Source organism: Natrix helvetica, assembly GCF_964273705.1.
Source record: "Natrix helvetica genome assembly, chromosome: 1".
Taxonomy (NCBI): domain Eukaryota; kingdom Metazoa; phylum Chordata; class Lepidosauria; order Squamata; family Natricidae; genus Natrix; species Natrix helvetica.
In genome coordinates this window covers 184,881,247-184,894,788 of record NC_138548.1, presented here as the reverse complement: position 1 = coordinate 184,894,788, position 13,542 = coordinate 184,881,247, and the positions used below count along the sequence as shown (strand labels likewise).

At 38.0% G+C, this 13,542-nt stretch overlaps 1 protein-coding gene across 2 annotated transcripts in view; it reads left to right on the top strand.

Annotated features, from left to right (window-relative positions):
- The window catches only part of PLEKHM3 (pleckstrin homology domain containing M3), a 70,544-nt gene extending 67,667 nt beyond the window's left edge, over window positions 1-2,877 (top strand). Inside the window, exon 8 of one of the 2 annotated variants that reach the window (XR_014174045.1) lies at window positions 782-919. Coding sequence is in view for 1 of the 2 variants with exons in the window: in XM_081937836.1 (XP_081793962.1) it covers window positions 782-959 (178 nt within the window). In the remaining variant the exon portion in view is untranslated. Of the gene's footprint in view, window positions 1-781 lie in introns of both variants that reach the window. The other variant, XM_081937836.1, reaches the window with a different exon arrangement.
- The last annotated feature ends 10,665 nt before the right edge of the window (window positions 2,878-13,542 follow it).

Here is a 13,542-nt window from a genome sequence, read left to right as displayed (position 1 = left end):
GTCACTAATGAAAGGGGAATTAACTTTATAAAGTCAGCATTAGTGTCAGGGGAGATGATTTAAAATTTTAAAGTCATACAAAGTGTTTTCTTTGACTATTGTTTAAACTCACACTTAGGTGGACAATATGTTTCTTGAATCCAGTAAAGAGTGAGTAGCATGCTTTAATTAAACTTGTAAAGTCTACAAGAGATTTCAAGCAAATGTTGAGTATTTTTATTTATTTATTAAATATATATGCCACGCATCTTGCTGTCATTCAATTCTGGGTGACTCACAGTCTCGTAAAACAATATTATAAAAGATCAAATCGGTAAGAGAATAACAATCCTGCATGCAGTTAAACTGCACACAAGTCACTGATTTCAGTAATAACATGCAGAGTGGCAGCCCAAATGTCTTACTGAATTATGAGTACAGTAAATAAGCACACTGTAGAATAAGACTAGAGTGTGGGATTGTCTCAATCTCAGCAACTTCTGATATATGGACTTTGACCCAGAATTCCCAGCAATGGGCATGCTGGCTGGAAAAATCTAGAAGTTGAAGTCCCTGTATCTGCAACTTACCACATTTAGAAAAAAAAATCTATAAGAATCTGGGCATCCTTTGTACCCAAAATTCTCTATGACTGGCTATCAGAAGTAATAATGTACCTGATGCCAGGAAACTACCATAGGGGTTAGGGATTCTGCTTATTTTACAGAGATTATATTTTGATAGCTGAGAAAAGGTAGAAACGTGAGTATAAATGTACAACTATCTCACTTTGTGCTTACAGGTGTGAAAGCTGTAGTGCTGTGTTCCATTCAGAATGCAAAGAAAAGGCCGTTCCATGCCCCAGATGTGTGAGGAGAGAGCTACAGATGAAGCAAAAATCTTTTTGGAGAAGACTGAATATGGATGAGAGCCTGGAAGAGGCCTGCAACATGTTTGAATTGTCCTATCAGAATACATGATCTGAGGGGGAAATGTGACAACCTACACCCTTTCCCAGCTTGGAATGAATGCTTCTAAGGCACTGGTTCGTTGCCAGGGAGAATACTTTACTACAAAAAAAATGTTTATGTATGTTTTGTTCCTGAGTAGCTGGAGTTCAGAATGCTAAGAAAATCAAAGGCTAAATTTCAATCTTGAACTGGTTAGGGAACCAAAAGTAGTTTGCTTGAAATATTTACTATTGTCTGCATTGATTACATTCTCTTTGCATTGGAAGATCTCATTGGCTTGTATTTATTACTGGACTTCAAGTGATTTTTCTTTTTGGTAGAAATAGATGGCATTGCTATTTGAAGTTCACAAATTACTTAGGACAATGTGCCTGTGGACAGGTATGTGTAGAGCTTTGTGCAGCTTAGAAAAATGACTTAATAAACTGCTTGTATCAATATTTTCCCTGCTCCCCCAAAATCAAGCCAGTTCCATTTTAGAAGCACGGCATGGTAATTGTCCTTAAAACCTCTATAAACTAAGTGCTAAAACTTGTCTAGGTCTTATGTTAATATTCCAGAATAGAAAAATTGCTTTCAGTGATGAAATATTCACAGTTGAATACTTGTTCACAACACAATTGTTCACAAATCATTAATTCAGATTCTGATTTTCCCACATGTAACACCATAAAACTTGAATATTTAATCGCCTTTGATGTTAAATAATGTACATTGCTTTGCTCATACCTTGTAGAAGAAATTTCCTGCATTTGGATGATGGAACTAGAATCTGACTCTTTGCTGCTTTTAAGATTCATATTCTAATAGTATATATACCAAGGCTCTATTGTAGCAGAGTCAGTAAGAGCTTGAACACTTCATCCTGAAAGTGAAATTTCTTGCATACCTTTAAATTCTGCACTAAGAAGCACTGGGACATATGTTTTAACCACTCAACGTGCAACATTTGAAAATAATGAAAATATTACAAAAATGGTTGGAAGTTTTTACTTCTGCTTTCAACTAACAATAGTTTAACATTATATTCCAGTACAGCCAGCAACAGGGATTAGTGTTTACTATGATTAATTGAAACAAGCCATCTGTAGACCTTGTTTTTGATGTCTTCCTTGCTATAGTGAAGGATAGTACAAGTTTTATCTGTAATTATAGATCTGGCTTGGTACTGGTATATATCAAATCAAGAGTAGCCACTTAATTTGTGCAGGCAGGGGAACACATTTTTATTTCTCTCTCTACTTCCTCCCCTCAAACTGCAAGTTACTGTCTCTACATGTGTTATGTTGATTTGTTATAGGTTGGCTGTTGGCAATTGCATATCTGGAGACAATCAACAGAGCTGGCAGTGACTAGGAGAACCACAATTCATGTTATTTAAATTTATTTATTTAATTTATAATTTAATTTATAATCTTGTTGATGTACTGCTTGGTTCTTCTGGACTAGTTGGCACCCAGTTTTTATGCGCAAATAGGCTAACTGCAATGATGCTCATAAGGAATGGTCATCTGCTTTGTCTTTTAAATTATTTTCATGCATTTGTCAATAAGCTGAAGCCCATATATTATATGGAGATTTATTTTCATTGCTTCTTTTACTTAAGCATAAGTAGTAGAAGAGAGAGAGAGAGAAAGAGTGAGTGTGTATTTGACTTTTGCATGATTTCCAGAATCCAGAGCAAAGAAGAAGTTGGTATAAATAACCTGCTTGGTTTTGTTTTGATGTTTGCTTTTGGGAGGGGATATCTTGGAACTTCCTAATTATTTTAATTTTTTAAGGCAGACTGGGCAAGTGAATCAAGCATGTGGAATGTGTGTTTACCAACTTTTTTTCAATGTATTGTAATGTTTTATTATTTTTTTACATTTCCTTAAGTTGTCCCTTCATTTTATTGAATGAGTTATTAAAAGTGAAGTTAAAGGATGGTTTTAGTGTGTCATTGCATACAGCTCCCATCCACCACTTCAGTTCTTTGTTTTGTGTTCACTATGCTCTTAATGTTGGTTCTCAGCTTTTTTTGGAACATTGGTTGCTACAATAGAATGAACACTGTCTCAAATATATATTTCTGTATTATACTAATCAAAGATCTCCCTCAGTTTCCTACTTTGAAATTGCCTTAATTTACTCTTCCTCTGCAATGGGCTGCTGTGGTAATATAAAATGTTTTTCAGCCTGTGGAGTTCGCATGGTGATGCCGAGAGTCCTTAGGATATTTTTGAGGCCAAAGGTGGTCAACAAGCCCTGTTTATATGGTTGCATGTAGCTTGACCTGCAAGTCAACCTATAGTTAGCTCCCAGAAGCCTAAATAACACAGCAACCACAACTGCCCCTCGATGCAAAATACATCTGTGTTGAAGAGAATGCAGGCATTTAAGGTTGTTGTTCACAATATATTTCTGTTAACTGCATCTGCATGGGATCTGATACAAATACTTCAAACTGCAAGTGCTGTCACAATTCTGCAGGAGTTCAGTGGCACATTTTTAATTCCAGTGGGACTTGTATTCAGTATAATGCAGCCTTTGGAACCACCGATATGTCCCAGCAAGGACTTTTGGTGCCATTTGCTGATTTGATCAGAAGGTCCAGCCAGTGCTGTTCCTCTACATCACCCACTGCCACCTCTGCATCCATTCCTACATTAGAAAACCCATTAAGGATAGAAAGATGGAATGACCACAAGGATAACAAGTTGCATGTGAAGCAATATTTTGGATATCCAGAATGGAGGCATTTTTATTTAGTGCTAGTTATAATTTGCCTCACTCTTTGATTAGAATGTCTATGGAGATTCTCAGTCATCCAGGTCATGGTTGTCCCACTAAAGCACTTTTGGGACATCTTTGATTAGAATGAGATTTTGGCAGACTACGACAAGAAACTTTTGCCACTGCTGGAAAAGATTGAAATGGTTTTTGTTACTTAACAAATGAGGAAGAGCTATACAGCCCTTCCTGGGAAAATCCACTCTATCCCCTTTTTACTAGTAGTCAGTTTCTATTGCAAGCCCAGCACTGTGCAGATCTCTTCCTTGGGGCTATTTGGCAAATATTTACTCTCCAAGTAGGTAGCATTTGTTTAAAACTACAAATGGTAGAAAAATAAAACAGGAAACAGAATAAGCACATCATTATCTCATGGCTAAATAGGGAACTTCCCATTTGGGAAAGTTTTTCTCCTGTTTAATCAATATATTACAATACAATATTATGCTTGCTGCCATAGATAATGTAATTAAGATTACTGCTATTTGACTATATAGACTGAAGTAAACAGTTTATTCCTTTGGCTAGAAATGAACAATAATTTATATACAAAATTAAAATTGCCCCTTGGTAAATATAAATTTTTACATGATCTGACAATATTGATCAGAACAAATGTGTGTTTGATACTGGAAGCATGCTGCTCTAATAGGAAGCTGCTTCTACACATGGGAAAAAGAAAACTGTCAACAAGTATGAGAAATCAGGACATTCTTATGAGTGCATTTTGGCAGTATGACTTGGCCTCAAAAGGCTGCCTGCCTTTTGATTGCTGATTTCTTTTGGATGTGATGCTATGCTCTTCCTGACACCAAGACACATTGAGGGGGCTCTAGAATTACTGGGAAGGCTGCATTTCTAAGGAAATATTTTAGAGGATTAGAATAGTGGTAAGAGGTGGTTTCATTCTATTTAGTTGCTTATGCTGTTAAATATCTGCCTCTTCTGGATGTGGAAAGGCTAGGTGCTTTATATAAAACCTGATAAATTCAGTAACTTCATAGGAAAAATACTCTTTTTAAAAAGTTGTTATTAACATCTGAATTTACCGTACCTGCTAAAATTTTGTCTCATTTTTTGTTGCTGCATTGATGTGTTGCTATTTGTGGCATTATTCATGTAATAGGTCTTCTACTGCTTTTTGGATTCTTTCACGCACAGACATGCCTGTGGAATTGTAACAATCCAGAGGCAGTTTCTAAAATGGGATATCTAAAGCATGGATCTAATCTAAGATCCCAAAACATGGGTTTATGGCAATTATTTTTGGTGCTAGTACAGGGAAAGCATGTATAGCTTTATTAGAACTGGGATGCAACACTAGTCTGTGCCATTCATTGATTGGATGATTTCAAAATATGGAATACATGAAGTACTTGCTGTCTTGCATGTAAGCATCATTTAATATCTTAATATTTATTTATTAATTTTAGCTCAGATATAAAGAATTATCATTTGGAATTCATTTCTAAAAGGACTACTTGTTTTTCTTTTGACACTTTATTAAGAATTAAGCAAGGAGGTCTTAGCTCTTCATATCTAGAAACCATTAACTAAAATTCAGTAATTGTATTTGGAAATTAGAATTAAAATCTCATACACACTTAGACATATTTGTTTGTGATTAAAACTTGATAGTAGCATAGGATTGCTCTTAGATTTGCTAAATTGAAGCTTGCAAAATTATTGTGTTGTGCATTTATGAATAATAATACTTATACATAACCAGGCATCAAGTATTTTTGTTTACATCAACCTCATTTCTACAGAAATTAAAATAGACAAATTTCCTTCCAGTCAATATGTTCTCAGACTAGAATGTTCCTGGAAAGGTTTGCAAGGCCACTGCACAAAGATGTTATGATCAGATGCAAAAGGAACAAAAGATTATTCTTGTGGCAATCCAAACCTTGCAGCTCTGAAATGCCTCCCTATCTATCAAGGATTTCAAGTGTAACACATTTTTTCAGTGCTCTTTGACAAGACTGGAAATCTTTCCCCTCACAAAGTCTGTTCTGTGATATCTGTTGTGGCCTTTCCATGCATGATAGGACAAGATGAGAGGAGACTGATATTTTAAATGTACAACTTCCTTTGTACATTTGGAGAACTGGAACAAGATCCAGTTCTCAGTCACTAAGCCTCTGGTTTAAAGGATCTTGGATAGAAGGAAGGCTAAAATAGATGCAGAATGGTGCACATAGTGGCAAGCCAGATGGAGTAGTCTACTAATATTGGCAGCTTTCTCTAGCAAAATATGCTATGTGCTTCCATTTTCATGACAGAAATATAAACTATTACATGACCATGGATTATAGCAATAGAAGCATCGTGTTGAGTAATGTGTTGATTGAGGTGGGGGCAGGGGACATATAGTATTCAATTGGCAGCCTGAAGAGATGTTTGCCAGTTACAAATACAGTGGAAATGTACTTTAATTGATAAATAATGGGAAATGCTTGGAGAATTTAAGTGATTTGTCAGCATTGGATTTTCAAATCAGGTTCCATTTTTGTGTATGTCTTTTGAAATAAATGGGAGAACTTTAATTTAAAAATGGTCATTGTATTTTACTTCATAAATTCACTGTTGTGGAAATTCTATACACTTGTGTAATAGAACACATTGCTGTTGGCTGTGGAGTGTTTTGGTATAAATTGGTACATAGGATCAACAGATTCTTGTGAGCTGATTTTTTTCCCCAAGAGAATAAATTTATGGATTAAGAATATGTGATTGTATGAAAGAATACATGTATAGAATTGTTATAATGCTGAATTCATAGGGTAATTCTTAAAGGTGTAGGTTTTTTCAAATATATTTCACTTATGAAAGAATAAGGTCATATTCTTAGTGGAATGTTAACTTTGTGTATTATTTCTGGGACCTGTTGCGCAATATGTTAAGGTGGTTATTGCTTTATACAATTATTGGGGAAAGATGTGCCCTAAATGATCATTAGCTAAACACTGGTAAATGGTACTGATGTTGTGTCATTATTAACAGAAACTGGTCTTTAAAAAAAAGTTTTATTTTAATGAAGAATATTCCTTCATTGTTGGTACCGTATTTTTCAGAGTATAAGACGCACCAGAGTACAAGACAGTTTTGAAGAGGCAAATTTTTAAAAAAGTTTTTGCACTCTGCAAACCTCCCCAAAACGGCCTGTTTTTTGCAAAAACGGGCCCATTTCCCATCCCCCCAAAAGGGCATGAATAGCCCTTAGGAGGCTTGTAGAGTGCTCGGGGGGGGGGTCAAGAAAAAATGACCCGTTTTGTGTAAAAAAAGGGGGGCATGGATAGCCTTTAGGAGGCTTATAGAGTGCTCCTGGGGTCCGTTTTTTGCTCATTTCTGCCCTCCCCTGCCCCCAGGAGCTCTTTGAAAGCCTCCTAAAAGGTATGCACGGCCATTTTGGTGAAGGGGCAGGGTTTCAGGAGGCAAAAAATGCTGTATTCAGTGTATAAGACGTACCCAGATTTTCAACCTCTTTTTTGAGGGAAAAAGGTGCATCTTATACTCTGAAAAATACGGAAATAACTATAAGATTAGTAGTATATTTCATAGTTTACTCTAATGTGTGCCCCCCCCCCCATGTCATTTACTTATAACCAGAGAAGCTCTGATTATAAGTATGGGAAATTGCTTGAGGTACATAGCCAAAATAGCTAGCTTGATATAATAGTGAAGGCATCAGGTTAGAGACTGGGAGATGGGAGCTCTGGTCCCATCTTAGCCATGAAGCCACCTGGTGACCTTGGGACAGTCACAAACTCTCAGAAGGAGGTAAGAGCAAATCACTTCTGAAAAACCTTGCCAAGAAAACTACAGTTGCCAGAAGTCAACACTGACTTAAAAAAAGAAAAAGAAACCCTACAGCATATCCAAAAGTTCTCTGTCTTGAAAAGTATATCATGCTGATCAAATTTGCAAACTTACATCCAAATGATTTATAATACCATTCCACACAGTCAGAAGCTGTCGCTATGTCTTAAGACTATAGAATAATAATTTTGTCTCCTTTTCAAAAAGGATGTTATCATTATCATAAAAGGAATTTTATATTCTACTAGAGAAAACTTACCAGTTTGGTCATTCTGATCTCTGCTTCATAATTGTTTGCATGCTTAAGCAGTCCTGTTCCAAAAACCTGTTTCAAAACAAAATGAATCCATACTGGAACTTAAACTTTTCATATTTTAAAGACTCAGGGATATCTTAGAATACAAGAAAATGAACTGAGCATCTGTGAATTGTTCTAATCATAGGGAAATTATATTGTCATATTTGTTTTTTTTTCTTTAAATCCAGCTTCCTGTCAAGATCTTCATTAAACCCTTAGTGATTTTTACCTATATATTTTTAAAATGCAAACTAACAGTGAGAAGAATTAACCAGTGGAACAGCTTGCCTTCAGACGTTGTAGGTGCTTCATCACTGGAGGTTTTTAAGTAAAGACTGGACAGTCACCTGACTGAAATGGTATACGGCAGGAGTGTCAAACTCAGTGGCCACGCCCAATCCCAGTTTAGCGAAGGGGAAAAAAGTTGCTCTACATCACGTGATGGCATGTCATCGCAAGTTTGACACCCCTGGTATAGAGGTGCTTGAGCAGTGGGTTGGACTTAGAAGACCTCCAAGGTCCTTCCAGCTGTATTCTGATTATTATGAGGCCTTATTTTCTAGCTGTTGAATTGTGTGGAGCTATCAACCTTTGAGGTAAATCAGATTAGGAAACCGAAGTTATGAATGTTAATACTACTTTTGTTATAAGGTTACAGTACCAGAATCCTTCAAATCTGAATGTGTCTCCCCTCTCCCTGCCTTTTATTTTAAAGAAAAAAATAGGCAGGATCAAGTCTGAGGTTTTTATTTCAAATTACAAAGTGGGTGTCAACCGATGGATCCATGTTTCTTTTTGGTGACTATGTCCTCTGTGGAATGTCTAAAGATGTGCTTCTTGAAAACCCAGAAATTCAAGCTATAGTGATGGAAATCCATTGCCTGAGGAATATGTCAGTTACTGGGAGATAATATAAGGATTCCCTTTTAGGGTTATCATCAAGGGATTGGTGATTGACCTGAAAGGAAATCCTGGTTTTGTTCTATCTTCTAATAAAATCCCATTACAATTGGCATAACTGTAATGGAATTGATTGCTGTAGAGATTATTGCAACTGAGATTTTTCAAAAACCTAAAGAATTGGCCAAGTGTCCTGTTTCTAACTGATTTAAAAAAATGCAACTTTCTGCCATTGTCTACTGCCTGCTACTTTTCCAAGTGGATAATTCTGTAATTGTGAGCCACACTCTGACCTTCCCAATGTTGTTGGACTGCAACTCCCACCATTCCTTACTGGTGACTATTGTATACTGGTTCCCATTGCTGGGAGCTGTAACACAGCAACATGTGGGGAGTCCATAGGTTCTCCACCCCACATTTTATCAGCCTCTGGCCAAAGGGTGGTGAGTTTTTGTTTTTCGTTTTTGTAAAGTGAGATTTTGAATGGCTCTGTAAAACTAGATTCCATAATTTTAACTACCATAAGTGACTGAAGAGGATGCATGAGACTGTAACAACTAATGTTTTTTTTAAAAAACCTATACTGAATTCTGCAGGACTCCATTTAGTTCTTACACATTACCTTTCCCAGCAATGCTTCAACATTGTTATAAATTACCTTGCTGAAAAGTCCACTTGCAAACTTCCTTCATCTGTAGACTACCAGATAACCATCCAAAAGATAATATTAAAAGCAGGATCTTCCCCACTTAAAAGACCACAACAAAGCTGAGCTGTGTAAAACCCAGTGTAACAGGGTATGAATCAGATTCAACTTAAGCTTAGATCCTGAGGTGGAACAATGTAATTCTGAATCAATTTCCATGTCCCAGGCTGGGACAGACCGGCTTGAGCCTGCTTCTTCAGAGCTAGCCTGATATATATACCATGTTGTAGTGATTGAAAATGCAAGGGCCACTAGGTAACAAGAAGAAAAAAGGTTTTCATTCCTTCCTGTATGTAAATCAGAGTGGAGGAAGGGGGGGGGGAAGTATCCTAGCAATCAGGCCATCCCTTTTGTCCACAAAGGTGGGGTGTCCTTATCTGGAAACTAGTGGAGAAAGCAGTTTCTGTTGCTGCTGCTTTTTGCTTCTTAGTCAGACTTTGTAGTTTAGTAGAATTTTGCACTGAAACAAATTAGTGTTAAGTTTCTCTGTGCAAGCTCACACAACCATGCAAGACTGTATTTACCATGAGTGGATTAACTGTTGCATCCAGAGAAGATATATTTATCCAGGGCTTGGGGAGGGAGGACTTTGAGGATCCTTTCATCTTACTGAAAAGAAAATGAAGTCTCATTTTAATAAATTGCCTAGCTGGATCAGACTTTTCTTTGGGTGGGGGGAGGACTGCTTATATTTGCTGATTTTTTTTAAAATGAAGTGTTGGTTACTGAATATTTCTATTCTAAAACACTTTGAAAGTGTCTAAGAGGGTTCTGAATTCACTATTGTCTTTTACTTCCCATAGCTCCCTCAGATCTACATGAGGAAATGAGGCTTGATCATAGGAAGCATGTTAATGTTTGACTGAAACATAATGAGCCATGTGTGATAGCCATGTGCTTAGCTGTTTTATCCAGATGCACCTTTTCTGTTGCAACCTTTCACATACTCTCCTATTATTGAACAATAGGGATTATGCTTGCAGCGAGTATTATTGGCTGCAGTTAGTGCTATTTGATATAATATGTAATTGAACTCAGGGGATTACTGCAAACTATGCTGATAGTCAATAGAGATGGCTTTTAACAAGACTAGCATATCAGAGCTCATGAATTATGGCAGCTAAATATCTGTTTGGGGAACCACATTGCCTTGGCTTCCCCAGTGCAACAAAGACAACAAAAGAAAACCCTTGCATTCATTCTTTGCAAGGATTGGAACAAGACTGGTGGCCCCTATTTCAAGCCAGCAAAGCAACTTGTTCTGTTTGAGGGGGGAGAGTGGGGAGCTTGACTCCGGGCTGCACCAATGCAGTTTTCTTGGCAATGTCAGAGGAATGATTTGTCATTGCCTTTTTTTTTCAGATGTTGTTTTGGCCACTCAATCTAGCCCTGGAATTTTATGGATGGCTCCCTGTGCAAATACTAATCAGGGCTGACCCACTTAGCTTCCTAGAAAAACTGAGTTCTTTTAAAAACTGATAATGAACCTATCCTAGTATTTGTGTTATGTAAGAATACCATGATTCTCAGAAGTCTGGTGCATCTGTAATTAAAAAATAATTTACAGACTCTCAAATACTTGCTTCAATTGCTGAGTCTTGCTGCATTGATTGTTTGACTTGCACACCCCAAATGTGGCTTTAAAAGAAATCGCTGTGCTTTAATTAACATAATGCAGAAGTATTTGCATAAATCAGAGTATTAAAAATGAGTAGCAGAGACTATTGGGACTCATCAAGATCTTTTGTAAATGTGCATGTAATATTTCTCTAGCAGGGTCTATCTAGCCCACTTGGTGATGAGCAGTGTGTCTCCATCATTAAGCTATTTATCATTTATTACAGGCAAGATTATTCATTTTCTGGTTTGATGCCATCTCCTTTTAATACATCACCAGCTATTAGGGAGAACATGCACTAATTCAGGAACTGCAGATAGATTGATCAACTGAATTTACAGCCTAAGTTCAAATGATTCTGGGTAGTTTATAAAATGCTTAAAACAAATAATAAAAACATGGTAGGCATAACAAATCCAGATGGAACAAATAAAAAGAATAGAAGGTGGTTTCAATCACCTTGCTGAAGACCTAATCCTAGATGAAGAGTTAGGCCTTTCAAGACATTTGTAAGCTGAAGATGTTTGAATCTTTGGTGGGGGGGGGGGAACCTCATTCCTTCTTCTACCGAGAAGGCATATTTCTGTGGTCTCAACAGTTGATATTGTTTGATTGAAGGAACCTGGATGGTCCCAACCCTGCCAGATCAGATTGGCTGGGCAGATACTATGCGACACTGATGATCCCTCAGATAACCAAGCTATATGCCGTATAGAGTTTTATAGGTAGTGACCAGAACCTTAAATTGCACCGGAAGCAAACTAGCAACTAGTGCAGCTCATGAAGCAGAAGTGTTATATGGGCATACTGAGGCATCCCCATCACTGCCTGCACCACTGCATTCTGAACCAGTTGAGCTTCCAGGTGACCTTCAAGGGAAGCCCCAAGTAGACCACATTGCAGTAGTCAAGCAATGAGGCGATTAGGACATGAGTGACGGTCTAAAAGCCCCCCTGATCTAGGAAAGGGCACAACTAGTGCATCAGACCACAGCTGCTACCTGCTCATCAAGCAGGAGTTGTGACTTTAGGAAGACCCCGAAATTATGCACCATCCTTGAATGGGAAAGTGCTACCCCGCCTAAGGTCAAAGATGGAATTCAATATGGGGTCCAAACACAACTGGTCTTGGTAGGATTGAATTGGAGGTGTTTGTCGATATCCAAACATGCATAAAGTCCAGGCACTGGGACAGAACCTCAACAGCCTCATTTGGGGTGCAGTCGTAGTTCTGGTCTCTGCCTGAATTTCTCTGGGCTGTTCTAATCGCCCCTCTTCTCACACTCATTGGGACATCCTCCATGTTAAAGTAACATGAAATAAAGGAATACATGGGAAGAACACAGGGGCAGAAGTTGCCCAAGAGGAAATGGGTTTTCCAAAGGAAAGAAAAGACAGACCATGCCACCATGGTGTACCTAGGGTGGAGCTGGAGGGAGTGATTGAAACTGATAGATTCAAGAGAATTGGAAAATAAGTCACAAATGTCCAATCTGGGAACCCCCACCCCATTATTTTCTGGATAGAGCAGTGCAAAACAGGGCTGCCTGCTGCATCCAAAGATAAAGATACCCCCGATTCTATTTCAGAGCACTGTTAAAGCAGAACGGTGCTAATGTTTCCTCTCTTCTTTCTTGCTAGAAGCCTGGGGGGAGATGGCATCAAAATCAAGAGGACAGTGAGGAAAACTATGCAAGGAACTTAAGAAACAAAGTGCTAAGGGAGATGTCAGGCAATGGGTGAGAACTAGCAGCAGTGGAGATGGTTAGAGACCAGAGGGAAGGGAGTGCCTCCGTTTCTCAATATTCGACAAACAGCCCCTCTAATCACAACAGTTCACCTGACCTCACCTCACCTCCACGCTCTTGGTGATAAAAGTACTGCATATTTGGCATGCCTTGAAGTTGTGAAGTTGTAGTAGCTTGGAAACTGCTCCTTCAAAACTATTACACCCCACAACAACTTAAGCTTGTCTTACTCAAAGGTTTTGAGGCAAATTGATTTTGTGCAGCCATGGGGAAAGGCGTGGATTGTTAGGGCATGACTGTGCTATGGTAGACTGCAAATGGCCGTAAGGCCTAAAACATATGAAAACAGAATTAGAATACAGGTAGTCCTCAATTTAGAACCATTTGTTTAGCAATCATTTGGTTACAACTGAAAAAAGTGATTCATGACCGGTCCTCGCACTTACAACCATTGCAGCATCCCCACAGTCACATGGTCAAAATTCAGGGGCTTGGCAACTAACACACATTTACAACAGTTGCAGTAGGGTCATCATCATTTGCGGGCTTCCAACAAGCTAAGTCAATGAGGGAGGCCCATTTTGCTTAATGACCATGTGATTCACTTAACAACCATGGCAAAAAAGGCTGTAAAATTATGCATGATTCACTTAACAAACTGCCTTGCTTAGCAACAAAAATTCTGGTTCCAAATGATCGTAAATTGAAAACTACCTGTATCTATCTTCA